Source organism: Triticum aestivum, chromosome 3D (assembly GCF_018294505.1).
Source record: "Triticum aestivum cultivar Chinese Spring chromosome 3D, IWGSC CS RefSeq v2.1, whole genome shotgun sequence".
In the NCBI taxonomy this organism is placed as follows: Eukaryota; Viridiplantae; Streptophyta; class Magnoliopsida; order Poales; family Poaceae; genus Triticum; species Triticum aestivum.
In genome coordinates this window covers 47,545,697-47,573,296 of record NC_057802.1, presented here as the reverse complement: position 1 = coordinate 47,573,296, position 27,600 = coordinate 47,545,697, and the positions used below count along the sequence as shown (strand labels likewise).

The 27,600-nt window shown below is 46.8% G+C and overlaps 1 protein-coding gene across 2 annotated transcripts; it reads right to left on the bottom strand.

Moving 5' to 3' along the window:
* Positions 1–179: 179 nt before the first annotated feature.
* On the bottom strand, positions 180–21,126 carry LOC123077286 (protein RST1). Of its 2 annotated transcripts, none has more exons than XM_044499536.1 (24): positions 20,386–21,126; positions 19,919–20,002; positions 19,105–19,381; positions 18,713–18,963; positions 17,669–17,846; positions 17,382–17,572; positions 16,593–16,693; positions 15,316–15,391; positions 14,728–14,859; positions 14,567–14,648; positions 14,332–14,404; positions 14,067–14,241; positions 13,714–13,844; positions 13,548–13,636; positions 13,260–13,348; positions 12,956–13,168; positions 12,383–12,460; positions 11,195–11,377; positions 2,978–3,832; positions 2,606–2,902; positions 1,482–2,120; positions 1,136–1,283; positions 854–975; positions 180–745 (listed from the first exon to the last, which is right to left on the bottom strand). In XM_044499536.1, exons 1-24 carry the CDS (start codon positions 21,061–21,063, stop codon positions 383–385), a joined length of 5,505 nt encoding a protein of 1,834 aa, XP_044355471.1. In that variant the 5' UTR covers positions 21,064–21,126; the 3' UTR covers positions 180–382. The 2 variants fall into 2 exon arrangements, with proteins under 2 accessions (XP_044355471.1, XP_044355472.1); XM_044499537.1 differs by having other exon boundaries at positions 17,669–17,840.
* Between the last annotated feature and the right edge of the window lie 6,474 nt (positions 21,127–27,600).

The following is a 27,600-nucleotide window of genomic DNA, read 5'->3' as shown; positions in this document are numbered from 1 at the left end:
AGGACATATGGCATAATATGATAAGGTTTACCTGTAATGAGATCCAGGTAAACATGCACTAAACTTTTCCATCTCAGGGTGAGGGCTCTGATGACTTATCTTTTTTCCAGCACTCTGCTCTTTCAAATTGTTTGGTGATAAGAAATTGTTGCATAGTGCAATCAAATTCAGATAACACATCAATTTTAATCTCCGGTTATCTTCCACCAAACTGAGTTTACTCTAAGAACCATCACTTACAATGTATCGGGAGACTGTTAAGCTAAAATTATATACAACAAAGGTATTGCTACATCATCAGTTAAGACAGCAATAATATGTGCTCTAGACAAATATGCTATGGCATACAGATCATTAAAACGAAAATCAGTTCTCCTTATAATCATAGTGCCTCCAGGTTTGCAAGCTTTAGCTGTTTATCTACAGCCAAGTGATCTTCCACCGCAAAGCATGTAGAGCGCAGCATGTTCGCAAGAAAAGTTGCGTTCTCAGCTTCACTTCCATGAATATGATCATGGCAAGGAAGGCCCTCTCCACGAGTCAATTGTTCTGCCCATGTGTAGATGCGAGTGGTCAACAACCATAACTTATCAGCGGCAGAGTTTCTAAGGTCATTCCAAATGCTGCTGGAGAGAAAGGAAGGCAGCGTGACGGGCAAATCACTCAGTACGTTTGTTGGATTAACAATGAGAAGTGGCATATAGACACAACAGCTGCCACAGAGCAGGCCAACAAAACGTAGGGCCTGAAATATTAGAACAAAGAGGTACATTAGGCAATGAGTGACAGTAAGCAATTCATGTTCATGTTTGCGGTCATGCACTGTCAGGACACATTGCAACTGAACATTTACCGTGGAGGGATGAGCTGTAACACAGCCAATGTCTAATGCATCCAAAAGCCACTGCTTCTTTATACCATTGTCAGCAGAGTATACAGCTGCTGCAACCTCAACAAGAACGTTCCACCAGACACCTGAAACAATATTTGTTGTTACCTTCAATGGTAGAAGGGTGGGCGGTAGATAAAGAATGGAAAATATAGACTGAACACTACTCATAAGCATGGCCCAGCAACAGACAAACAGGAAGTTTTGAAGCGCAAGTCAAAGCTGAGGGATGCAGTTGCTGGTTACCATCAGCTGTTGTACTCAGTATGGTAGTCTTTAAGTTCCCCAGCTCAAGTGCAGAAACGCAGCCAGCAAAACACAACCTTGCCCTGATGATAATCTTCCTTGCCGCATCATCATGTTCTCCTTCACTTAAGGATGTTGTACTGTGCACCTGAAAAGAAAGGTGACCGTTAAGTTGTGAAATACTCCCTCCGTCCCATAATGTAAAGACATTTTTTGACACTACACTAGAGTCAAAAAACGTCTTACATTATGGGACGGAGGGAGTAGAAATTACATAGGAAGTATAGAGCTCGCTAAAACAGATAACAAATGCAAAACTATTTCTGAAGAAAAACTAGAGGAACACCTGTAGCATATCACCCGGCCAACTTTTCTGAACAACAATGAGACACTTGATAGCAGCAGACCACTCATCCACGAATTCAGGTTGACCATCATTACAGAGATTCAACAGAGGTAACAAGCATTCGATGCATTTCTTAAGATAAGAGAAACTGTCAGTCTCTTCAGAGACCACCTCCACCAGGCACTTGCAGATGCCTTTCCAGAACGACATTCTTAACATGCTTCTCTGCTCAGAAGAGTAATCCAAGTATGAAGATGAGTGGGAACAGAAGTACACAGCTAAATCCTTGTACAGTTTCTTAGATCTTGAATCAGAGAAGAGCTTCATTAGGTGTGACAAATATTGGAGCAAAACAGACTGCACGTTCATTTCTAATCTCCTGAACCTGGGTAAATCTGTCAGATCATCCAAAAACTGCAGAAGGGGACTGATATGATCGGCATGAGCTAGAGAAAAATATAAGCATTCTTCCCTTAATAATGTAGGATCTCGATGATTGGTTGACTTCTGAGGAATTTGTGCCTCAACTTTCATGCACCGCCGTACTATAACCCCCCAGTCTATAGCTGGCACTCTAGGAGCTTTAGTAAGGCATTTTAAAACTGTTGCAATTGTATTTACTGGCACCACATCACCAGGCTGTAGATAGTAAACGAACATAAGTCAATAAAAAATGACCATCAAAACAATAATTGCTCGTCTAACTCCACAACCCTATAAATAGAAGAGGATTCACACATGACGCCAAACTGTAAACTTGCTTCGCTAGGAAAATATCCATGCACCATGACCCAAATTATCTGTCAACTTCGAACCATCTATGACGTAGAAGAGCATATGCAGTTATTAGATCTTTGCATCAAATACAAGAACAACTTAATGTAAGATATGCATGCTTATCAAGAGGAATGCAAAAAGAACAAAACAAAAAACATGCCTGTATGGGTATTTGGCATCACCAGCTTTTGTGTTTTCAATGCACATCTTAGCCTATGTAAAGTGCGAGTTGAATAAAGTGTATTCTCTTTTTCTAAAATACTTTCTTTAATAAATGTACAACATAAAAGCCTGATCTTAATAAGCGAGAGCTCAAGTTATTCTTTCAAGAAAGATTCAGATCAAACCTTTTCGAAGTTAAGATCCCTCAGCCAGAGACTTAAGTTCCACACTAAGCTTTCAGCAGAAAAACTTCTTGATTGACTGGAATCAACGGAATTTCTTTGAGAAGAATCATTATCATTAAGACTCTGGTTCTCTGATAACCACCTACTTCTAAGAAATGATACAGCCCAGGCAGCATAATTCCGTATGTGATTATCCTCTGCGTCCTTGGCAAGAAGAAATATTTCCTGAAGCATTGACGTTGAAAGAGTCTCGCCAACAGGACTTGTAAGTAGAGGACCTCGCACCAAAGATGACTCCTGTGCCCATAAAAAAGATTACTCTAACATTACAGAAAAGTAAATAGTTAGGGTATTGCGGGCAAGGGGAGAAACCTTCTCATGCTTTATCTGTGAATTCATTGATTGCCAACCTATCCCAGTGAGGTCTCCAGCACCTGCACCAAAAGCATTGACAGCACCAAACATGCCTCCCAAATGGACAAGAGGAGGATACGGATGGGTGTATATATATTTAAGACTGTCGAGAAACTTCTTAACATCAGCAAATTTCATGGCATGCACCCCATCATTCAGTATGCCAGACAGCAAAGATCCAGCACCGATACAGATAGCCATCAATAAATTCTGAAAGACAGTTTCAGATTTCTTTAGGTTCAGGAGTTCAGTAGCTAAAGAAGTGTAGCGATTGAACAGAGCATCCAAATCATCATTCAGTAACTCCACTCTCTGGCAAAATGCTATCACAGATGGCAGAGCAAGGCAAGAGCCCATACACAGGGATACTGAATTTACTACATCAAATAGCACAGAGCTTGAATCAACATCTGGTATCCATGATATCAATATGTTTTTGATTTCAATAACGTCTTCATAAGCTCCAAGCCTATACAGAGCAACAACAGAGTTTCCCAGACCAAGAACAAGTCCCGCAATAGCCCAAGGATCATCATCTAAGCTGTCATAATTTTCTTCCATTCCTTCCATGGAGAATGTTCCACAAATACTTAGTTTCTTGAGAGAATGACATGAGGATGGGCATAGCTTAACTAATGAAGCAGTCACAGTGTGAAGAACTTCTTTAACTGATGCACGTTCATTGAATTGTGTAGTTGCTTCCAAGTCTGAATCAGATGTACTATCTGCTCTGGTTAGAAGGCCTTGGCAAGCATAACCTAATCCCAGTCCACAAGCTCCTTTTACAAGATAACTATCAGCATTTGAGATAACCTGGATGCAAAAGGGCATACTACATGGTGAGAAACTTATAACATATACTCCCTCCAATCCAAAATAAGTGTCACAGTTTTAGTTCAAATTTGAACTAAAACCGCGACACTTATTTTGGATCGGAAGGAGTACTCATTATATCAAATAATAATATTCCAATAAAGCATGTCAAAAGGAGATGCCATCAACTGCAGCAAGTGGCAGCATGAACATTGAATGAACATATACTAGGCATTGTTTGCTGCATGAAGCAAGGCACCATAAGCTCCTAACAGTACAGTGAAGCTGGCTGGAAGCTATATTTATAGGCAGCATGAACATTGAATGAACATATACTAGGCATTGTTTGCTGCATGAAGCAAGGCATCATAAGCTCCTAACAGTACAGTGAAGCTTGCTGGAAGCTATATTTATAGGTAGTACTAGCAACCGCCAAGCACAAAAACATGTCTGGCAGCTAGGCATGCGAGTCACATGTGTGTCGGTAACATTGAATGTTTGTGTGTGTAAGTAAATCAAGAAAAATGGTTCTTGGTATCTAGTTATATATTAACTCCGTCCCAAATTAGTTGTCTTAGATTTGTCTAGATACGGATGTACCTAACACTAAAATGTGTCTAGATACATCTGTATCTAGACAAATCTGAGGCAACTAATTCGAGACGGGCAGTATCCCCGGGAAGTTTACCAGCTCTGGCGGTGTCATCTTCATGGCCGCCGCTCCCACCCTCTAGCCCCGCCGAGCCCTCCCTGCCTGCCGCCGACGCTCCCCGCCGGCCGCCCGCCCCCTAGCCCCCTCCCTCCTCCCCTCCGTCATGGAAGCCCTTGGCGCCGCGCCTGTCGACCGCCGGGCGACCCTCTCCGGCGAGCGCGTGTCCTCTGGTGACCGCTGGCTCAGCTCGGAGAGCGAGTCCTCGACGCGCTCGTACAGGGACGTTGCCCTCACCCCGCTGGCCACCGCTGCGTCGCCGGCAGCTAGGGCCCCTGGCCGCACCTCGCCGGCCGCCCGCATGCCCGCCAGGCAACGCCTGGGCCCCCGCTCGGAGGTCCACCGCGTCTCCGGCGGGGCTGTGCTCGATGCTGATGGGTTCCAGCAGCCGCGGCGCAGGAACCGCCGCCGTCGCCCGAGCCAGGACGGCAACCCCAGCCCTTTGCCTCCTCGCCGCCGCAGCCCGTCACCGGAGGAGATTGCCGGGCTGTGCTTTCGCTGCCTCGACCACCGCCATCGGGTGCGTGACTGCACCAACGACGTCCGGTGCGTGACTGCACCAACGACGTCCGGTGCAGGCGCTGCCTCGCCTCGGGCCACGAGTCCCGCGACTGCAACTACCGGCGCAACGGCGGCGCGCGGCCTCGCCGTGACGCCCCTGGCAGAGACGGCCCGTCCCCGGCCCCTCCTGCGCCGCCACCCCACCGGCGCCTCCTGCGCTCCCGCCGCTGGCCCCTGCTCCCCTGCCGCGCCCCGACATGCCCGTGTGGGTCATCATGGCGCAGTCCACGAAGATGGAGGAGGCTGAGCGGGTCCTTGGCCGCGCTATGGTGGCCTCCATCACCGGCAACAGGCCGCAGGTGGCCGCGGCCGAGGTGGCCGAGCTGCTCTACCGCTCCCTCAAGCTCTCCGAAGGCGACTTCACCGTCCACGAGCACCACCCCGAGGACTTCCTCATCCTCTTCTCCTCCCTGGACACCATGCGTCGTCTCAATGGCGAGCACTTCATCAGCTCGCCACGGTTCGCGCTGTCGCTGCAGCCATGGTGCAAGCTTGCGCATGCTGGCGCCGACGGGTTCGAACACCGCGTCGAGCTCGAGCTCTGCGGCATCCCCGCCCAAGCATGGCATCTCTCCACCGCCGAGCACATCCTCGGGGAGAGTTGCTGGATTGAGAGGCTGCATCCCCGCACGCGCTCTCGTGAGGACCTGGCCGTCTTCCGTCTGTCCGGCCGCGTGCACGACCCTGCCAACATCCGCCGCGCCGCTATTCTGGAGATCGTCGAACTGCTACCGGCTCGTGTACCCTCAGAGGCGCCGGAGGTCAGGACGCTCACGTACCCCATCTCCATCGCGCTCGCACGTGCTGCCCCGCTCAGGGCGCCCCCTCCCGGTGTCCAGGCCAATGACGACCCCGGCCGAGGTGGCGCCGGCAATGGGCATGGCCAAGGCCAGGGCACCGGACCTGGACCGGCGAGACGCCGCGGCCGGAAGCGTAGGCGGACTGACGCAGCGCCGGCGGCCGGGCCGACAGCATGGCCATGGACGCGTTTGCTTGGCGCGCCTGCGGCCGCTCGGGGCGGACCGATAGGTTGAACATGGCGACCTCCTAGCCCCGGCCGGCGACGGCGGCAGCGCTGCCGCCCGTCCGGCCGGCGAGGGATGGCATGCTGTCATGGCCGGGTAAGCAGGGCCCCGCTCGTTCTCGTCACCGAGCTAAAAGAGGAAAAAGAGGAAAAAGAAGGGGCCCGCAGCAGCAGGCTTTGGCGGCATGCCCGACGCGAGCGGCTGTCGCATCCGCCGACGACGCCAGGACGGTTGCGCAGAGGCCAGCTGGCGAGCTCCCACTGGTCGCTGGCGCACCGGAAGGCCCTGGAATTTCAAACACCGGCTCCCCCATGATCCCGAGGACGATCCCGCAGGACCCACCCCTGTCGCGGTTCATCCAATGCCGTGTCGGGACCTTGCCCTTTTGAGCCAGGTCCCAGACTCACAGCCTGTGGCGCCAGAGGCTTCAGAACTGCCAGGATCGCCTGCCGCCTTGTCGGGGCAAAGTGGCATATCGCCCACTCCCGTCGCCCTGGCGGGCCCAGGAATCTCCGCTGACCGGTCATCGCAGCCCCACGATCCCACATCGGCGGTTTTGGCGGAAGAGGCACACCTGTTATCACCTCACCCGCTAACGCGCCCGCACTCGTGCCCTCTTTCGATGCTGCCCCCCCCCCCATCCCCCGGCTGCTGTTGGGCCAAATGTGGCTGGGCCGCCCACTGCTAAGCCCACACCTCCAGCACCGCTGCCCCTTGTGGCTGCTGCCGGACCCCCCGCCACTTGATCTCCGGAAGCCGAGGCCCAGAGCCCAATTTCCATACTGCAGCGGCCTTGGGGTCACTTCATGCCCGTGCCCAACGCTGATCATCGCTCGCCTGCCCCCCGGACCCCGTTCTCCGGCATCTGGACGGTTTGCATCGCCGCCAATCATGATGCGGCGATCGCGCAGCCGTGCAACCACGCAGCAGGCTTGGACGCTCGGCGAGTTCCTGGCCGCGGCCACCAAGCACATCAGCGCGTCGTTGCCGACTCCCAGGAAGCGGCCACGTTGCCCCCTCAACTTCGGCCCACGGCGAGGCCATTCCGCGGCTACAGCCACGCCTGCGGCGGCGCCGCCGCCGACAGAACGGAGGGCCCATGTGCAGATCCTGCGCACCCTGGGGATTGTAGGCACCAACCAGAAGATCACGACCATTGAGATGAAAGCCTACGACGACATGTTCGCGGCGCCAATCCCCCTGTCTGTGCTCAAGGCCATCGCTGCCCTGGTCGATCGGGAGATCCCAGCGTGCTTTGCCTCCCCCACGCGCGAGGCCGTCACCTGTGAGAGCTAGGTCCGCCGGCCCAATCATCGTCGACCCCTTGTTCATGGATCACGGACTAAAGATCGCAGTTTGGAATGTTCGCGGCCTTAACTCGCGTGCCCGGCGTAGTGCCATCCGTTCTCTGTTGGGCACTACCGGCGCCTCCATTGTATGCCTACTAGAGACTAAGATGGCTTTGATCTACTCGCCCATTGTGCTAGACATCCTCGGCTCCGAGTTCGATGACTGCACTTACCTCCCGGCCGATGGCACACGAGGCGGCATCCTCCTCGCCTGGAAGAGCAGGGTTGTCACGATCTCTGACCCCCTGCTCACCCAGAACGCGCTCACGGCCAAGGTGTCCGTGGCCTCCGGGACGCCGTGGTGGTTGACGACGGTCTACGGACCCCAAGATGACGCAGATAAAATCCTATTCCTCCAGGAACTGCGTGATATACGTGCGGCCTGCCCTGGCCCATGGATGCTATGTGGTGATTTCAACCTCATATGCCGCGCCGACGACAAAAACATGGGTGGCCTGCATCGGCGCATGATGGGAAGATTTCGCCGCTCCATCAACGACCTCGCCTTGAAGGAGATATACCTCAACGGGCGTCGCTTCACGTGGTCGAATGAGCAATCGCCGCCCACGCTGGTGCACCTTGACCGCGTTCTTTGCACCTCTGATTGGGAAGATGCGCACAACGAATGTCACCTCTTATGCCTTGCTTCGGTCGTGTCGGACCACTGCCCGCTGCTGTTGGATTGCTCTCCCATGCCGACGGCCCACAAACGCTTCCACTTCGAGGACTACTGGCTTCGGCTGGACGGCTTCCACGACACCGTTGCCACGGCTTGGAGCTCGGTGCACGATGACGACCCCTTCCGGCGGTTGGTCAAGCGCCTCCAAGCTACTGCTCGCCGCCTCTCGAGTTTGAGTGCCAAGTCCACGGGCAACATTCAGGAAAAGCTTGCCATATCCCGCGAGCTGATTTTGCGCTTCGACAAGGCGTGAGGACCAGGTGCTCTCGCCACCGAAGGAGTGGCTGCGCAAGCAGCTCAAGCTCGCCTACCTCGGCAAGGCATCCATGGAGCGCACGATCGCTAGACAGCGTGCCCGCATCGCGACTCTCAAGGACGAAGACGCCAACACGAGCTTCTTCCACCGGCAATGCTCCTACCGACGGCAGAAGAACTGCGTGTACAGCCTTGCCGTGGACGGGCAGGTGCTCACAGATCACGAGGAGATGGCCAACGCAGCGTTCTCGCATTTTGATGGCTTGCTGGGCACCGCCGTTGACCAGAAGCACACCCTGGATCTTTCCCAGCTCACTGAACCCGGCGACCTCGCATGTCTTGACGCGCCTTTCAGCCTGGAGGAGATTATGGGAGGCGGTCAAACGCATGCCAGCGCGCAAAGCACCCGGACCGGATGGCTTCACCACGGAGTTCCTGCGCGCTTGCTGGAGCATCCGATAGGACATCTGGGATGTTTTCAAGCTGCTCTACACACTGCGAGGGCGCGGGTTCAGCAAGCTCAACCAAGCGCTGCTGACCTTGCTGCCCAAACGCGCGGATGCCCACAAGCTCGGCGACTATCGACCGATCTGCCTGATCCACATAGTGGCCAAGATCTTCGCGAAGGTCCTGTCATTGCGCCTTGCTCCCAAGCTCGACACCCTTGTCAGCCGCAACCAAAACGCGTTCATCGCCGAACGTAGCCTCCACGACAACTTCATTCTAGTCCGGCAATCCCTCAAGATGCTGCATCAACTTGGCGCGCCCAAGATCATGCTCAAACTCCCTCACACGCGCCTTCGACTCCATCTCATGGCCCTTCCTCTTCGAGGTGTTGCGCCAGTATGGGTTTGGGGATCGATTCAGGGAGTGGCTGGCCATCCTGCTGTCCACGGCGAGCACTCGTGTCATGCTCAACGGAGTTCCCGGCCCGCCGATCTGGCACCGCCGCAGACTGAGACAAGGCGACTCTACCTCCCCGCAACTCTTCGTGCTGGCGGTGGACACACTTGGGAGGCCGATGCGTCGCACCCTCCAGACAGGCATCCTCCAGCAGCTACACCCCTGACGCGCCATCCCGGCGATCTCTCTCTACGCCGACGATGTGATGCTCTTTTGCCACACCACTTCCGGGGAGATATCCGCTGTCAAAGGCATCCTGGACGTGTTCGGCATGGCTTCTGGGCTCCGGGTGAATTACACCAAGAGTTCTGCCACGGTGCTTCACGGCGATGATTCTGTTGCAGGGCTGTTAGAGCTGCTTGGGTGCCCCATCGTGGCCCTGCCGGTCACTTATCTGGGCATCCCGCTCACCATCTGCCGCCCCTCCACGGCCCAGCTGCAACCCCTCGTCAACGTGGTGGCGGGCCGGCTCCCTACCTGGAAGGCATGGCTGATGAACAAGGCCGGACGGCTGTCGCTCGTCAAGTCGGTGCTCAGCGCGATACCGATTCATCAACAGCCCGCGCTGGCGCCCCCAAAGAAAACTCTGAAGCAACTAGAGAGGATTCAACGTGGTTTTCTTTGGGCCGGCCGCGCAGACGCCCACGGTGGACACTGCCACGTGAATTGGCGTCGGGTCTGCCACCTGCTCGAATATGGTGGCCTTGGTGTCCGGAATCTTGAGCGCACTGGCTATCGCTACGGCTGCGTTGGCTATGGCTTGTGCGTACGGACACAGATCGAGCATGGCAAGGGCTGGACCTGCAATTTACTTCGAAGGAGCGCGCGCTCTTTTACACTTCCACGACCATGGCCATCAGGGACGGCAAGACCGCCCTTTTCTAGGAGGATCGCTGGCTCGGCGGCCAATCCGTCCGCGAGCTCGCGCCCATGCTCTTTCAGTGCATCCCCAAGCATCGCCGGAAGTCGAGAACGGTGGCGGAGGCCATGACCGGTAATAGCTGGGCACGCGACATCCATGGTCTGCTCGGCCTTCCCGAGATTGGACAGTACCTGAAGCTTTGGCACTTAGTGCAGCATGTCGAACTGTCCAACAAGCCGGACAAGCTGCTCTAGACTGGACCGCCAACGGCGCATAAACGCCCAGTCTTGCTACCGGGCAACCTTCCACGGAGCGACGGGCTGCCTCTCCTGGAAGCTCATTTGGAGGAGCTGGGCACCGCCAAAAGTGAAGTTTTTCCATTGGCTGGCATGCCAAGATCGCTGCTGGACCGCCGAGCGACTCGCACGTCGTGGCCTGCAGCACCACCCGCGGTGCCTTCTGTGCGACCAAGAACCGGAGACGATTAGACACTTGATGCTCACGTGCCCATTCACTAGGCAGACATGGCATGAGGTCCTATCTTGGCTGCGCTTGCCGGCGCCGGCGCCCGAGCACGACGACTCACTCATGGACTAGTGGCTGCGCGCGAAGGAATCCACACCGCCAGTGCTACGCAAGGCGCTGAAATCCGTGGCGCTTTTGGTGCCGTGGATGATTTGGAAGCATAGGAACGCGTGCGTTTTTGACCATGTGAGCCCATCGCTCAATGAGCTTGTCGACAGGATCAAGGACGAGGCCCGATGTTTTGCCATCATCCTGGGACTCAAGGGCTCAGGGTCGTTTTGCCATCATCCTGGGATGTCCACTGAGCCCCTGACGGCTGTGTAAATCTGCCTCCTAGGAGGATGTAAATTCCCTCTCTTTCCAATGCAATGAAACGCAAAGGCACTTTGCGTTTTCTCGAAAAACTAATTCGAGACGGAGGGAGTACTTTTTAGAAAGGAATAATCAACCCAGTACAAAAAAGTTGAAATATCATGGAGAGCAAAATCATGTACCTCAAAGAGTCCATCGATAACCTGAAGCTTGCTTTTTTTGTCCGTGGGATGAAAACAATTGAATATAAGTCCCAAAGAGATAGCTGCAGACCACTGTTGGTGCTCATGCTCATATTGCAGTAACCATTTCAAAAGAAAATCAGATGCAGATGTGATTACTAGATGGGCAGTCGGTGGAACTACCTGCCAATAAGACAAGATGACAGCAATTACATCAAAATCGAGAACCACTCGGGAACACACCAGAAATACCGTAGAGATACAGACTGTATTCTTCAATGCTAGAAGGCTAAAAGTGAGCCAATAATAGTAATGCTTAGAATACATACTTTAGTCAGATGTTGGTTTCTGTGTGTTCCGGGTGTATTTTATAGAGTTGTGTTTTCCGTATGTTTAGATGAGCCGTGAATGCTAGAGAAATTAAAACGTGTTCACATATTGCTAGAGGAGCACACACAAAAAAAGAGCAGCCCGGTGCACGTAGCTCCCGCTTGTGCAGGGTCCGGGTGTTGAAGTGTATATGTGGATTGTCTAGACCTTTCCATCAGTTCAGATTTTTGGGTGCGTTGGCTAGTGCGTGAAACTTAACACCAAGGACGGTCCGACCACTTTGGGTCTTTTGTACGCAGTCTTCCCTACATTTCTGCAAGAGGCTGTTTCCAGAACTCGAACCCGTGACCTCATGGTCACAAGGCAACAGCTTTACAACTGTGCCAAGGCTCCCCTTCGCTAGAGGAACACACAAGAAAAATCCAAATTAGAAGGGCATGAAGGAAATAGAGTGAAACTCTAGTTAAATCAATTAGAACGGGGAGTAACCATGAGTACCAGCCATATGCACACCATAAAAACTGTGGCGTCTGTAAACACCAGTGGCTTTTATATTTTTTTGGTAAAAAAGTGTAGATAGATAAAGTTAAAGGCTTAAAAACCGTAAATATAGAGACAAGAGCCCTCATATTGCATGGTTGAATAAATTGCAAAGGTTAAAAATCCTGCATCCAGCAATGATGAGTGCATTATATATTTGAGGCATGAGCTACTGCATCCGAATCTCAACTGGCGACATGGCATTGAAGGAGAGACAATTAAAAAACGCATGGCACTAAAATCATCAAAAGTACATCATACTGCTACAATCATAATCACACTTGAGAATGACTAAAATATCAATTAAAAAAACCTTACCAAGCACAGTGCTCCAATTGCAAGAGTAATGTTAACGGCAACTCTAGGATTAGATACAGGAACGCACTTGCACAATATCTGCAACCACAATTAGGAAAACTTAGGGAAAACTTATCATTAACAGGGAAACGAAGCTAACTTTGTTCATGAAAGTAAAAGGAGGAAAAGGAAGATAGCAAGATGGAAGGATGGATCCATGTGATAGTAAAATCCTGATAATTTACACCTAAATGGACAAAATCATATTTAGCCTATCAAAATAACAATCATAATCCATAGTTTGTGGGATGACTCTTTTGAGTAAGCACGTTGCCGATAAAAAGTTGTAAAGTAAACACTAGATTATTATTTGAGTAAGCAGCAGCCATAACATTTACTGATGTACCTCAAAACCTGCATACATACATAGAGAGAGTTGTTAGAAAATTCCAAAAACTATGTTCTTTTATTTGCATCAGCGCCCCATCATCTAAAGTGGCACCTTATTAGTAGCATTTGTGGCAAGTTCTGATAAAGGTGTTCTCGAACAAAGACATCTGTAAAATTGAATGAATAACTAAGACATGTACGCACCTTAAAAATGTCGTTAGCTGCTTTTAAAGGTTTATTCAACTTTGAAGATTCTTTAGTGTCAAGCAAAGTTACAACTGCCTGCATCCAATGGGAAACAAATGATTTCCATGAATGCAAGGCAAGAAGAGCTACCACAATGTTTCTTGATATAAACATAGATTCAGCCATCTCCATTAATGCCTGCTCATATGCAGCATGTACTCTAGACAAATCCTGCGGAAAAAAAAATGTAACTGATCAGTATAGTATAGAAGGACACGTTTTGGCAATTATAGATGAAAACATGCAACTTCAAAGACACTACCTTAGATTTCCCTTCACGAAGGATGTCCTCTGAGGAAAACTTGATGGTTAAAAGAGCTGCACCAGGCACCCGATGGTGTGCGGATTTTTCTACAATTTGAAAAGTTTAGCCGATTAAAAGCTGAAGCTACAATCACAATGCATTAAATATAGAACAGAACAAATTACATATGTTTTCATATCTAACATAAAAAGGAGCATTTTAAGAAACAGGATAGTGGACAAAATATCAAGCATTCACCTATTTACTTGTACAAAAATTTAACTCATTTGCATACGACGAGCATACCTTTAAACACAGCCTGAGGGAGAACGTCCAATAACTTCTCAAATTTGTGCACCGTGGTTCTTTTATCTGTAGTCACTCTACGGCGGTTTCTGGATGTGTAGGGAAAAACCTCAGTTAAGGATGTACATGAGCATCTGAACTGGGTAATTTCAGAAAATATACTAACATGTGCTCAAATTTGATAATCTCAACTTGAAAGTTCTCCATAGCTTTGAGAACTTCCAGATTATGTTCATTAGTAAAGCACTCGTAGTTTCTCCTCCAGAAATCAGGAATAGAATCTTGAATAAGTGAGATCTGAAAATACCAACCAAAAATTAAGAGAAAGCGCAGAAGCTTTGCGTATCTTTTCATTAAGTAGAGAAGCTAACTTATAGTTACAAGAGATACGACGCATGGGTAATTTACCAAAAGAAACGCGCAGAATACCAAATGTAAAAAGTAAACGGAATGCAATTTTTGGTCAAAGTATTACAAATATGGAGATGCAGACAATAACACAACAAAGTGCAGCAGAACCTTGTAGTGGGACAATGAGTGAAAAGCAGTCCCTCTTGCTTTAATCCAAAGACGATCAGCTTCGGCATTATTTTTCTTGTAGGTACCAATGCTCCACAATGTTTGTATCAAGTTCTTTGATGTTTCAAAATATGCTTCAGCATCCATTGCTCCCCATCTCAACAGAATGCATAAGCTGAAGGAAAGGGAGATAAGAGTCAGACCAAACTAAACTGGTGTGCACATAAGCACATTTGTATTAAATGCATCATTCCAGTGGCCTTACCCATTTGAAACCATGGGATCAATTGAGTAATCTGTCAGCTCCTTTGATATAACTTTCCAGGCAGTATAAAAATCTGCATGCATATGAGCTGCTTGCCTCAGAAGTGAAGTTCAGAAGACATGAGTTCTTAAGATTTAGCCATACTCTTTGCTAGCTTTCAGATGACATGACTTCATATAACATTGATATTTCGAAGAGGTCGACAATCTAATGTACTGAGTGACAATCAACTTACCCACGATGTCCGCCTCACAGAGATAGGAGAGGCTCTCCAGGCCAAGAGCTTGAACTACACAATCACGGCTCTCAATACAAGACTACAAGGGAAGTGTTAGAACGCAGACCAAGTCAAGAAAGAATGCATGATGAGCCAAGAAAGATGACGAAAATACACACCGAGACAGATAATATGAGATCGACACCTCTATCTGGGTTCTGCTTGCAAACATCACGCACTGATGCAGCAATACTTGTGAAAACTTCTCTATCAGTAGTGAACCTGGAAAATGTTTCAGGATCCAGAACTCCCTATTTCAGAAAGCGGAAATTAGTGCTGACCTTGTAATTGTAACAGTGAACCAGTGATACAAGAAAATTACAGATTGGCAAACTTTTAATTAATCATATGGTATGCGTCTTCAAGAACATTACATGAAATGTTTGCTTAAAATTCAAGAATGGAGAAGAGCTTCTATTATTTTATTTACATAGCATGGTTTTAGCTAACTACTTGACTTTTTCGTAACTTAAACTCTAGGGAAAGGTGACGTGATGATCCACTCATCAGTCCCGATTGGATTGTGTTTTGAATTCGAGCGACATAAAGGCATAAAGTTATCACTCTAGCCATTCAGAACTGCTTCAGATACATATGGTATGCATAAGTTTCAATATTTCATAACATAAATACTCAAAAGCAATGTATTAAAGCTTTTGATAGTGGCAAAACAAGATTCTAATATTCAACTTATTGTGTGCCCTTACTTGTAAGTTTGGAAATGCCCAATCTGTGATAATCCATATCTTGCAAAGCAATCGAACAGCAATAGCATATAGAGTCCTGTGTGTTACCATGCAGAAGTAACACGATGATATATAAAATGAATATCATGTAATAGGAAATAAATAATATTGCGTCAGCACATACTGTTATGATAGTAATGCCTAATTCCCCACTACCTCTATTATCTTAAATGCACAGTTGCACACATGCCACCTCAACATAGATGAGAAAAAGTTTCCATTATAGTTGATCCCATGCACACATCCACCTCACTACACATGCCACCTCATCAAAAGTCCACTCAACAAGCATGGTAAATTTTCTCCATTATATTATGCCATTCATATTCAAAATATTTTTTGACTACACATTAATCAAATACAATATATAATATGTATATTTAGCTTTAGTTCATATATTAGTAATTCAACTATTCATGTTTCATACAATCAAATACCCGAAATATATTGCAGTCCATTCGTGCAGCAACGTGCAGGGTATTCTCTAGTAGTTGTATGTGGACAAGTAAAAACTTAAAAAATATCAAGACAAAAGTTTAAAAAAAATAGACACATGCATTAGCACCCAGGGCTTCTTTTAGAAAAGTGGGGCACCCTGCGGAGGCTGAGCCTCGAATGCGGATGGGCGAGCTCCCAGACATGCGCTCTAGCTAACCGAGCACTACTCAGTTCTCCATCAAGACAAAAGTTTCTTGTATTCAAAAGTATTGATATTTATTAAAGGCAACCAACATTCATATTTTACCCTCTTCAAAATATCACTTCTGAGTTTAAAAATAAAATTGTGAATAAGATACTTATTTTCCTGATATATATTGAACAGGCTCCCAAAAACCATATGTTATGTCTTGGCAAGTTTTTGACGACTTGTTACTGCATGCAGAATAGTCACAAGCTCTGTATTTAAAAATTGCACGTCATTTTCTGGTTATGTGCTAAAAACAATGATGACATGTTCACACTGTCAGATGCTTCTTAATTTTTCTGAAACTGCCCAATCCGTGTTGGAAATGAGTTGGTTCCTGCTGTATGCATGATGACGTATGTTCCTCTGTTCTTATTATATGAAGAGGATTTGTGGACAATTTTTCAAAAATCAGAAAAAGGTGAAAATAAAGTATATGCGCTCCACGCCAGAACAGGACAAGCCAGCTAAAACAAGCAAATACAAAAAAATAACAGGAAACTTGAGTTGAGCCCACTGATGTCGAAATTGGATGAAGAATCGAGGTACTTACGATTGTGCATCCTTTTTAAGCATTGGTGATATCAATTGCAGAGCAAGTGGAAGCACAAAACCATGTGTAGCAAGTGATGGCAACGACTCAAGCAAACTGAGCTGCAAATGATATAGCAAAAATAATGTCAAGTACATTCCTCTGCTTGCAGTTATTCTATTTATTAGATACTGATATGAATCGAGATACACGTTGGGGTAACTAGCGTGCACAAGATGGCCAGACAGCATGGCAGAAAGGCGGGGGAGTGGGGCAGCAGAAAGAGGAGACCATAGAATAGGTTAATGAACTTTAGATGGACTCTTTCTTGAGTAATTTATAACAGATCCATGGCTATCTCTTTCAAAGGGTTGACTAGAGTTAGCCACTAAGATACAGTCTATACCTCTAAGGGAATTAATCATATTATGTTATACGAACATATCCAAGTAAATAAAACAAACTGACAGCAAAAATAATTATTCCGTACTCCATTTTTGAACTAAGGATACAGAAGTCAGCCTGCAGAACAGGACTGTGTGGTTGCTGCAGCAACTTATTATGAAGGATGCCAACGCTACCCCTACATTAAGGATGGTATTTCTCACTCCTGATGTCCAGATTCTATGGTGTTCACAGCTGTGGCTTCCCTATTTTCAACATTTAATTAGATAGTGAAGATCGGTGTCAGACTAGTCTAAGTAGTGTGATAAGGATTTTGCATCTTTTTAATTTATTTATTTACGAATTCATGTATTCATAAACCACTAGCGCACAAATAAAGGACAAAGATGAAATTACAGCACTGACCAAGCTATTTGCTGAGAGGTTATCATTGCTGTACATAATCTTGCAATAGAAGAGGATAACTAGCAACAGCGGCATTCCCAGTTTTGAATCTGATGCACCAAGATTACCCAAGGAACGAGCAGCAGATGTACCAAGTTTTGGGTGCATTACCAAAACAGATACTACAGAGCTTACAAGCGATGATATTGGTGCTGCAAGTAATTAGACAGAGTGAGTTTCACCTGTTTTACGGATTACACAAAACGAAACTACAAGGCAATATGTAAAGTACAAGTACATTCTTGAACCTGATGACATCGTTTTTGAAGATGAGCCATCCAGTGTAAGCTTTTCTCTGGCAAGGACTGACAGATACTCGTTTATTTGGTCTGTCCAATAATTAGCCTCTGAATAGTTTGCAGCCGACTCCGGCAATCCCTTGCAAATAGCATACTTCGTAAAAAAGAAACTTGAAGATGACTGCAACTGGAAAGCAGAATTAATACAAACGTATATATGAGCTACAAACGCATAATGAACCAGCTATGAAATCAAAGCGGCATTTCTTGGGAGAGAAGTTGAATGCATAAGGAGCAAACAATGGGTAGACCTATACCCACATGAAAACATCATTTTCTCTCTTCCAGATATGGAAACAGGGCCAATATCTGCGTGAATATTTACTCAGTATAACACTAGTATATAGGTGTACATACCATACGTTATTAACAGAAATAGGTTGCGTGCAGATATGACTTTACCAGTTATCCCGCATTTTGTACAAAATTGTAAAAGCATCAATCCAGTGAAACAGACATGATAAGCAAACTGCTATGCTGATCCAAGGTTTGTGACACCCTCGGAACAAAGCAGAACAAAGCACAACTCTCTTTATGGACTGGGTCTATATGTACTCCTCTGTCCCAAAATATAAGAACGTTTTTAACACTAGTGTAGTGTTAAAAACGTTCTTATATTTTGGGACGGAGGGAGTATTTGGTAAAGTAATGACTAGTAATTGCGTTGGGTGATGACGGTGCCGGATATGGTTCTAAATCTAAAAATGTTATAGACCATTATACTCAAGTTTTAAAACTATTGCAGAATAAACACATCCATATATGGATAAAAACAAAGCTCTAACATGCCACATCCGCAGTTCAATTGTTGAAGACGCGAAGTGTAGAATTCCCATCTTCTGGTGACTCTTGTCAATACAAATATTTCAACTAGGTGCACAAGGAACAAAAAGGTATGTGATCATCTTTATCTCTCTACTAGGTGCTTTACACAAAAAGGGGAAAACAAGTAGAGTTGCAGCATAGCAAAAAAAATAAGGGGTAAAACATCACCTGAGACCATAGATGCTGTACAAGTTTAGGAAGGATAAAGGTAGGTCTGCTTATGTGGTGGACCATTGAAATGTCTTGTTGCTCTGATGAACAAGAAGCAGGTAACTCCAAAACAAGCAAGCTAAATCTTGACAGGACATGGGATGCCACTGCTTTAACAGATCTCGATGGAGAAATAACGAGGTTGATAACTGGCAGAACACAGAGAAGCTCCTCACTGAAGTGGTGTACCACTTCATTTGTTTTGAGCGCTGCAAGCAAAAACCATCAAATATTATGAGGAGCCAAGTTTTTAGTGTCTGTAATAACATGAAAGAAAACCAAATTAAAAATTTAAGTTATATGTTGCAAATGAGAGGGGGAAAGGGGATTCTAAAAAATTAGGAATGTACCATTTTCGTGTCTCCATTCAATCAAAAAGGCCAGAAGTTTCAATCCAGCCAGTTGCTCAGATTCAAACTCCAGCGCACCGAGAATGCAAGAAAGAGAACTGAGAACACCAGAAATTTCAGGAAGATAGCATAACCCAAGGTCCTTTTGCACCGAAAACAAATATTCTGATAATCGAAGAACTGCACAAGACATTCCCAGAAGTTGGTGATGAAGTGAACATTGCGACAAAAGTATTTCTAGCAACTCCACACTACTTGCTTGGGCATCATAGGCTGGCTGTTAAAAGAAGCAAGTTATAGCACAAGTATGATGCATTGCTGATACATACGAATTATATAAGCATTTGAACTGAAGAAACTAAAGAAATAAAATTGACCCTAGAAGGCTATAACTAACTGGTCAGTTGCCTAACTGGCTTGCTACCTCAGTTCCACCAATGGATGATGAAGCATAGAGGAGGCTCATGTGTAATTCAATGTTAGGTAAGTGCAGCACCATACTAATCAGTATACTAGGCAGTTAACCTTCAGTATAAATGAACTATGCCCAGGTGTATTCCATTAGCGATTGTATAAATATATAAAATTAGCTCACCAAGCATTTCCATAACTCCTAGGTTATAGTTGAGAAAAGATTTATAAAAGGCAGGAGCAAACTGTTTGGTTCTGTGTTCTAACTCCACAAGCGTAGCCTAGAATATGAATTTCCTGAGTATCTAATTCATAACCACCATGACTGCATTTTAAAATATCAATAAGACAGGGATACAATTATTTACACAAAATAAGCAGATAGAACATAGAAGAGCAGTACCCTTTGAGCATGAGCTAACTTCCTCAGTAATATCACATACGCATCGACCAAGCACTCCACAGAACTAAGCCAGAGCCGCCCTTCCTGAAGAAAAAGAAATGCAGGCAACGTTATGTGCAGAGTAAGATAATTTCCCCCTTTGAGGCTTTGACAACTACAAAATACACTGTCAAATACATTCCCAGTTATGCACAATCAGGCAATCAGCTACATGAACTTCATGTTTTTTACTGCATTGTGCATTATCTACTGAAACCGACTATAAACAACAACATTAACATCCATAGGAACAGGAACCGTAACGCCCACAATCGCTCGTGCCACAACAATCATTGCTCGAACACAAACGAAATGCAAAACCACTGTGCTGTTGTTTATGTGCCCTAAGATTCCTCGCAGCATTGCCAACAAATGCATTCCCCAGAATGAATACTACCATCAATAAGGGAATAAACCAACACACATACCTCCCCATCCCCGCGGCCGAAATGCAGCAAGCTCTCGCCGAGCAATTTCAGCACTGGGACCGCCGCATCCGATTTGCCCGCTGCAGCGGCCGCTGCGGCAAGCGCGCCGATCAAATCCCTCGCGAACGCGGCGTCCCCCTTCCTCACCACGGCAAACATCACGAACGGCCTCAGGAACCCCACCACACCGTCGACCCCCTCGGCGACCATCCTGGCCGCCTGCCGCGACAGCTCCGCGCGCGCGCCGTCAGCGCCCGACGCGAGAGCCTGGACGAAGGGGTGGTTGTGGGGCGGGAAGCGTGAGCCAGCGGGGCCCGAGCGGAGGACGCAGGAAACGAGCGCGGCTACGGCCTTGACGAGGCATGAGGCCAGGCGGGGAGACGGGGAAGCGGAGAGGGATGCGATGAGGAACGGGAGGGCCTCGTCGGGGGCGAGGAGGTCGGTGCGGGAGACCGCGAGGCGGGCGAGGGACGCGCAGGCGTAGGCGGCGACAGCGGCGTGCGGGGAAGCGAGGAGGGAGGAGATGCCGTCGTGGGCGGCCGCGGGGAGAGGAGGGGGCAGCGTGAGGAGGTGGCGGAAGAAGGCCGCGACGGCGTGGCGCTGGAGTGTGGGGTCCGGGACGCGGGTGCGGTCGACGAGGCGGGAGAAGGCCGCGGCGCCGGACGAGGCGGAGGCCATGGCGATGCGGTGGCCGGAGACGGAGATGGCTGTGGACTACTGGACTGTTGTGGGAGACTAGGAGTAAAAGCTACTCGTACCAGGCCGATCGAGTCGTCGAGATGAGATGGGCTAAATTGTTTTTTTTTAGTGGGAGATGGCCTAACTGTTACGGCCTGACTCGACAGTCGTGGGCCTAATCTTCTACATCTCCCTTGAAAATAGTATTACCTTCTGCCTGCTGGTCCATGGGCTTAATCATGGCAGATCCTATTTGACGCCCGCAGGCGGAGAGCAACTAATTGAGAAGCGCTCGTTCGGGAGTTAGGGTCACATGGGGTGGGTTAAGAGCGCGCCAAGTGGTGTGCTCTCAGCCGCCGCCACGTGTCGCGCCCTGGACTCTTCCTTCGAATTTTATTTTTCCCATGCGTTTTCGGCTTTTTAGATGGATTTTTCCGGGTTTTTTGGCTTTTCGATTTTCCACCGGTCTTTCCTATCTTTTGGACAAAAAATTTGAAAAAAAAATTGCATCATTCACGAGAGGCACGGTTTCCTTTCACGAGAGGCATGGTTTTGCTTCCGCGAGAGGCACGGCCGTGCCTATCGGAAATAGAAAAAAAACATGTTTTCTTTTTTTCCTCCACGTGAAACATGGTTTTGCTTCCGCGGGAGGCACATATTGGTCATGCCTCTTGAAAATGGAAAAAAAAATATGTTTCTCGTGCCTCTCGGACACAGTAAAAAAACATGTATTTTTTTGCTTCCGCCGGGAAAACACGCGTTTTCTTTGTTTTCCTTACGCGAGAGGCATAGTTCTTTCGTCCGGGTTTTTTCGCCGGTTTTTTCGTGAATAAAATGTTTGTCAAAACCTATCAACACAGTGTCTAGTTTTGAAGATCTTAACGCGAGGAATTCAACGATGAAAACAGTTTGAGATTTGGACACACGGTTTAAGAGATAAAACGTTTAAAAAATGGATGGACGAAAAAAGGAAAAAACTCTCAGGTTATGACAAGTGGCGCACATGCAGCGCACCATTTGTCGCAACATAGGAACGTGAAAGTGATCTTTGAAAGTAGTACTTCTCTATTAGTGATTTCGCCGCAGGCGTCAAAAGAACGAGCCTTCGCTGAAGCTCGACTCCTGACGCCTGCGGCCCACGGTTGCTCGGCTTCTTCTTCTCATTTTCTGTTTTTTTTCTGTTTCTGTTTCCATTTATTTTATATTCTTTCTTTTCCTTTTTCCTGCTTTTTTTCTTTCTTTTTCTGTGTGTATTATACAAAGTTCATTGCTTGTTTATATACAAAACATTCATTGTGTATTTAAGAAAATGTCCACCCTATATTAAAATGTCCAACACTTTTGTACAAATGTTCAATGTGCGATTAAAAAATATTCAGCATATATCACAAAATGTCCAATGCATGTTTAAAAATTGTTCAACAAATATCAGAAAAAAATGTTCAATATGTATTTAAAATTTGTTCAGTGTATATTACAAAAGGTTCAGTGTATACTAAAAATTGTTCAGCATATATTAAAAATTGTTCATGTTTTTAAATTTTTGTTCACCTATTAAAAAATCGTGTTTCAAAGGTTTTGTTTGAATTTTGTTAACATTTTTCGACCATTATTCAAATTTTTAGGAAAAAGATTTACCATTTTCTCCAAGAAATGTAGAATTTTTTTTAAAACAAAAATGAATCTGTCGTTGTAGCTATTACTCATATGTTAGGGCTGCCTTTTGGCGAGCCACAGTTGCTAACTCGACTGTGTGCACTCGGTGCTAGAATTTTCTTATTTTAGTTTTGAGGGAAAAGCTAAACTTTATTTATCAAATACCACTTGAAGTGGGATACAACAAGGATCATGGGGTTGAAACCAAACATGGTGCCCCTCATCGAAAGAATTGGAAAACTTAGCTAAACTATTTGCTTCTTTATTTGCACTCCATGCTAGCTTCCAAGGGGCTGCACCGTCTGGAGCTCCTCCTCCACCTCGAGCGCTCCACAACTCACTCGCCTTGCTAGGTCCCCTTTCTCCCCGGCTCCGCCCCTTGCTCCTGCTTCTCCCTCTTCGACTAGCCGCTACCCCCGCTCCTCCGCTCTCCTCGTCGTCGAGCCACTCGGCCATTCCGTCGTCCAATCCACCAATGCGTCCCCCGGGCGAGATGGGACGTGTGCCATCTCGACAGTAGGGGGCCGAGCCCCAATCCTCAACGACGATTCGTGGATTGGTTGGATCGGCTGCCGGAGAAACGGTAGTGGATTGCAACCCCTGTTGGGGAACGTAGTAATTTCAAAAAATTCCTACGATCATGCAAGATCTATCTAGCAGATGCATAGCAAAGAGACGGGAGAGTGTGTCCATGTACCCTCGTAGACCAAAAGCGGAAGCGTTTAGTAACGCGGTTGATGTAGTCGAACGTCTTCACGATCCAACCGATCCAAGTACGGAACGTACGGCACCTCCATGTTCAGCACATGTTCAGCTCGATGACGTCCCTCGAGCTCTTGATCCAGTTGAGGGTCAAGGGAGAGTTCCGCCAGCACGACGGCGTGGCGACGACATTGGTGATGTGATCCGTGCAGGGCTTCGCCTAAGCACTACGACAATATGACCGAGGTGGTAAACTATGGAAGGGGGCACCGCACACGGCTAAAGAACAATTGATGTGTCTTTTGGGTTCCCCCTGGCCACGTATATAAAGGAGGGGGAGGAGGAGGCCGGCGGCCAAGGAGGGCGCACCAAGGGGGGAGTCCAACTAGGATTCCCAATCCTAGTTGGATTCCTTTTCCTATTCCAAGAGGGGGGACGAGGGAAGGAGAGGGAGAGGGAAAGGAAAGAGGGGGCCGCGCCCCCTCCCCTGTCCAATTCGGACTGCCCTTGGGGGGCGTGCGCCTTCCCTCTCCTACTCCCTTATGGCCCATTAGGGCCCATAACTTCCCCGGGGGGTTCCGGTAACCCCTCGGTTCCTCGATAAATATCTGAAACATTCCGAAACCTTTCCGGTGTCTGAATACCTTCGTCCAATATATCAATCTTTACCTCTCGACCATTTTGAGACTCCTCATCATGTCCGTGATCTCATCCGGGACTCCGAACAAACTTCGGTCACCAAAACACATAACTCATAATACAAATCGTCATCGAACGTTAAGCGTGCGGACCCTACAGGTTCGAGAACTATGTAGACATGACCGAGACACATTTCCGGTCAATAACCAATAGCGGAACCTGGATGCTCATGTTGGCTCCTACATATTCTACGAAGATCTTTATCGGTCAAACCGCATAACAACATACGTCATTCCCTTTGTCATCGGTATGTTACTTGCCTGAGATTCGATCGTCGGTATCATCATACCTAGTTCAATCTCGTTACCGACATGTCTCTTTACTCGTTCCGTAATGCATCATCCCGCAACTAACTCATTAGTCACATTGCTTGCAAGGCTTATAGTGATGTGCATCACCGAGAGGGCCCAGAGATACCTCTCCGATATTCGGAGTGACAAATCCTAATCTCGATCTATGCCAACTCAACAAACACCTTTGGAGACACCTGTAGAGCATCTTTATAATCACCCAGTTACGTTGCGACGTTTGATAGCACACAAGGTGTTCCTCCGGTATTCGGGAGTTGCATAATCTCATAGTCAGATAAACATGTATAAGTCATGAAGAAAGCAATAGCAATAAAACTAAATGATCATAATGCTAAGCTAACGGATGGGTCTTGTCCATCACATCATTCTCTAATGATGTGATCCCGTTCATCAAATGACAACACATGTCTATGGTCAGGAAACTTAACCATCTTTGATTAACGAGCTAGTTAAGTAGAGGCATACTAGGGACACTCTGTTTGTCTATGTATTCACACATGTACTAAGTTTCCGGTTAATACAATTCTAGCATGAATAATAAACATTTATCATGATATAAGGAAATATAAATAACAACTTTATTATTGCCTCTAGGGCATATTTCCTTCAACCCCACCACCACCCCTTTCTAAGCTCACATCTCGAATCGAAGGTATGCTCCAATCGCCCTTGATTTTGATGATTCCAATGAATAGGACAAATGTAGAGTAAATTTTCTATTATGTAGCTATGTACTCATCAATCATTCCTATTACCTAGTTTTAATTTTCAGTAATGAATAGAACAAATGTAGAGATTTTTTTAGTCATTGCTACTTGTATACAGATTCCAAACATATGCAACACAGTTGGCGGCAAATCCATTTTGGTTTATGTATCATCAGATTTCATAATTTGATGCTTCCACCTTACACTAGAAATGCATCATTTGCTTTATTACCTAGCTTCTTACTTTTGTGCTTCTACTTTGCAATCTGTTTGCTATGGTCGCCTAGATGTATGCTTCCGTGTTGTGTCTCATGTTCTATGTATCCACACAAATCTTTTTTTGTTTCTGTTTCAAAATTTATTACCTAGCTTCTTACTTTTGTGCTTCTACAATGCAATTAGTTTGCTACGGTCGACTAGATGTATGATTCCATGCCTTGTCTCACAATGTTCTATGTATCCACACAAATTTTTTATGTTTCAGAATTGCATGCTTCCACCTCACACGAATTATGCACACTTTTGAATTTTTATCTTACCTCATACATGTGTGCTTCTACATTGTACTCAGTTTGCTACGGTCACCTAGATATATGCTTACATGCTCTTCTCTCGTAATGGTCTATTCCAAAAATATGCTTCCATAGTTTGCTACGGTCACCTAGATATATGCTTACATGCTCTTCTCTCGTAATGGTCTATTCCAAAAATATGCTTCCACACAAATCTTCATTTGTTTATCTTTTCAAAATTTCATGCTTCCACCTAACATGAATAATGCACACTTTTTATTTATTTATTATCCTTTCTTCATACTCATCTGCTTCTATATTGTACCCATTTTGCTACAGCCGTGTCGAGACATGCTTCATGTATACATATTCCAAAAATATGTATCATCAATTGTTGGGATTTTTTATATATCATCATATTTCAAAATTTGATGCTTCCACACAACACTACAAAAGCAACTCTTGCATTATTAGCTAGTGTTCTTACTATTTTTTCTTATACATTGTACTCATTTTGCCAATTGCCTGGATGTATGCTTCCATGCCTTTGGCTCATAATGTTGGGGAACGTTGCATGGAAAACAAAAAAATTCTACACACATGCAAGATCTATCCATGGAGATGCATAGCGACGAAGAGGGGGAGAGCATCTACATCGCCAAGCACAACGGATGTGGACGGAGGAGGAACTAGAACTAGAGGGAGACGGGGCGCCGCAGGTGGCTTGGGGATCGTGGTATGTGTTGCCCCTCTTCCTCCTCTCATATATATACTCCCTCTGTCCCAAAATTCTTGTCTTAGATTTGTCTAGATACGGATATATCTAATACTAAAACGTGACTTGATACATCCGTATCTAGACAAATCTAAGACAAGAATTTTGGGACGGAGGGAGTAGGTGGGGGGAGGAGGGGAGGCAGCCTAGGGCGCCCCCAAGAGGGTCGGCGGCTGCTCTGGGCTCCTGCCCTGGCCACCCCCCCTTCCTTCTTTGGCGCCTGAGGAGAAGGCAGGAGGGAAGGCGCCCCCCCTTTCCTTTCTCTCATGTGGAGGGTAAGGCAGGAGGGGCTAGCTCTCCCCCCTTTCCTTCCCTAGGGCCGGCGGCCTAGAGGTGGGGCGCACCAGCCCCTTGTGGGCTGGTGTCCTTCCCTCGTTGGCCCAATAAGCCCAACAACTCCCCGTGGCCTTCCCTGAACCCCTTCCGGTGATCCGATAAATACCCGGTGCATGCCGAAACCTTTCCGGTGACCAAATAGTATCATCCTATATATCGATCTTTACCTCCGAACCATTCCGAAGCTCCTCGTCATGTCCGTGATCTCATCCGGGACTATGAACAACATTCGGTCACCAACTCACATAACTCATATAATACTATATCGTCAACGAACGTTAAGCGTGCGGACCCTACGGGTTCGAGAATGATGTAGACATGACCGATACGCTTCTCCGGTCAATAACAAATAACGGGACATGGATGCCCATATTGGTTCCTACATATTCTATGAAGATCTTTATAGGTCGAACCTTTATGGCAACGTACGTAGTTCCCTTTGTCTGTCGGTATGTTACTTGCCCGAGATTCGATTGTCGGTATCTCCATACCTAGTTCAATCTCGTTACTGGCAAGTCTCTTTACTCGTTTCGTAATACATCACCTCGTAACTAACTCCTTAGTTACTTTGCTTGCAAGCTTCTTGTGATGATGTATTACCGAGAGGGCCCAGAGATACCTCTCCGATACACGGAATGACAAATCCCAATCTCGATCCATGCCAACTCAAAAGACACCTTCAGAGATACCTGTAGAGCATCTTTTATGATTGCTACCTCTTGAGGACTGCGTTGTTTTCCCTTGAAGAGGAAAGGGTGATGCAGTAAAGCAGTGTAAGTATTTCCCTCAGTTTTTGAGAACCAAGGTTCAATCCAGTAGGAGGTCACGCACGAGTCCCT

Bases quoted from the DNA above. Each gene is read 5' to 3' on its own strand.
- LOC123077286 (XM_044499536.1), bottom strand. From the start codon at position 21,063: ATGGCCTCCGCCTCGTCCGGCGCCGCGGCCTTCTCCCGCCTCGTCGAC. The intron at 3,833-11,194 runs GTACATGATTTT...TTTTGCATCCAG, and splicing joins TTATCGATGGACTCTTTGAG to GTTATCTCAAATGCTGATAG. The intron at 2,903-2,977 runs GTTTCTCCCCTT...TTATGGGCACAG, and splicing joins CACAGATAAAGCATGAGAAG to GAGTCATCTTTGGTGCGAGG.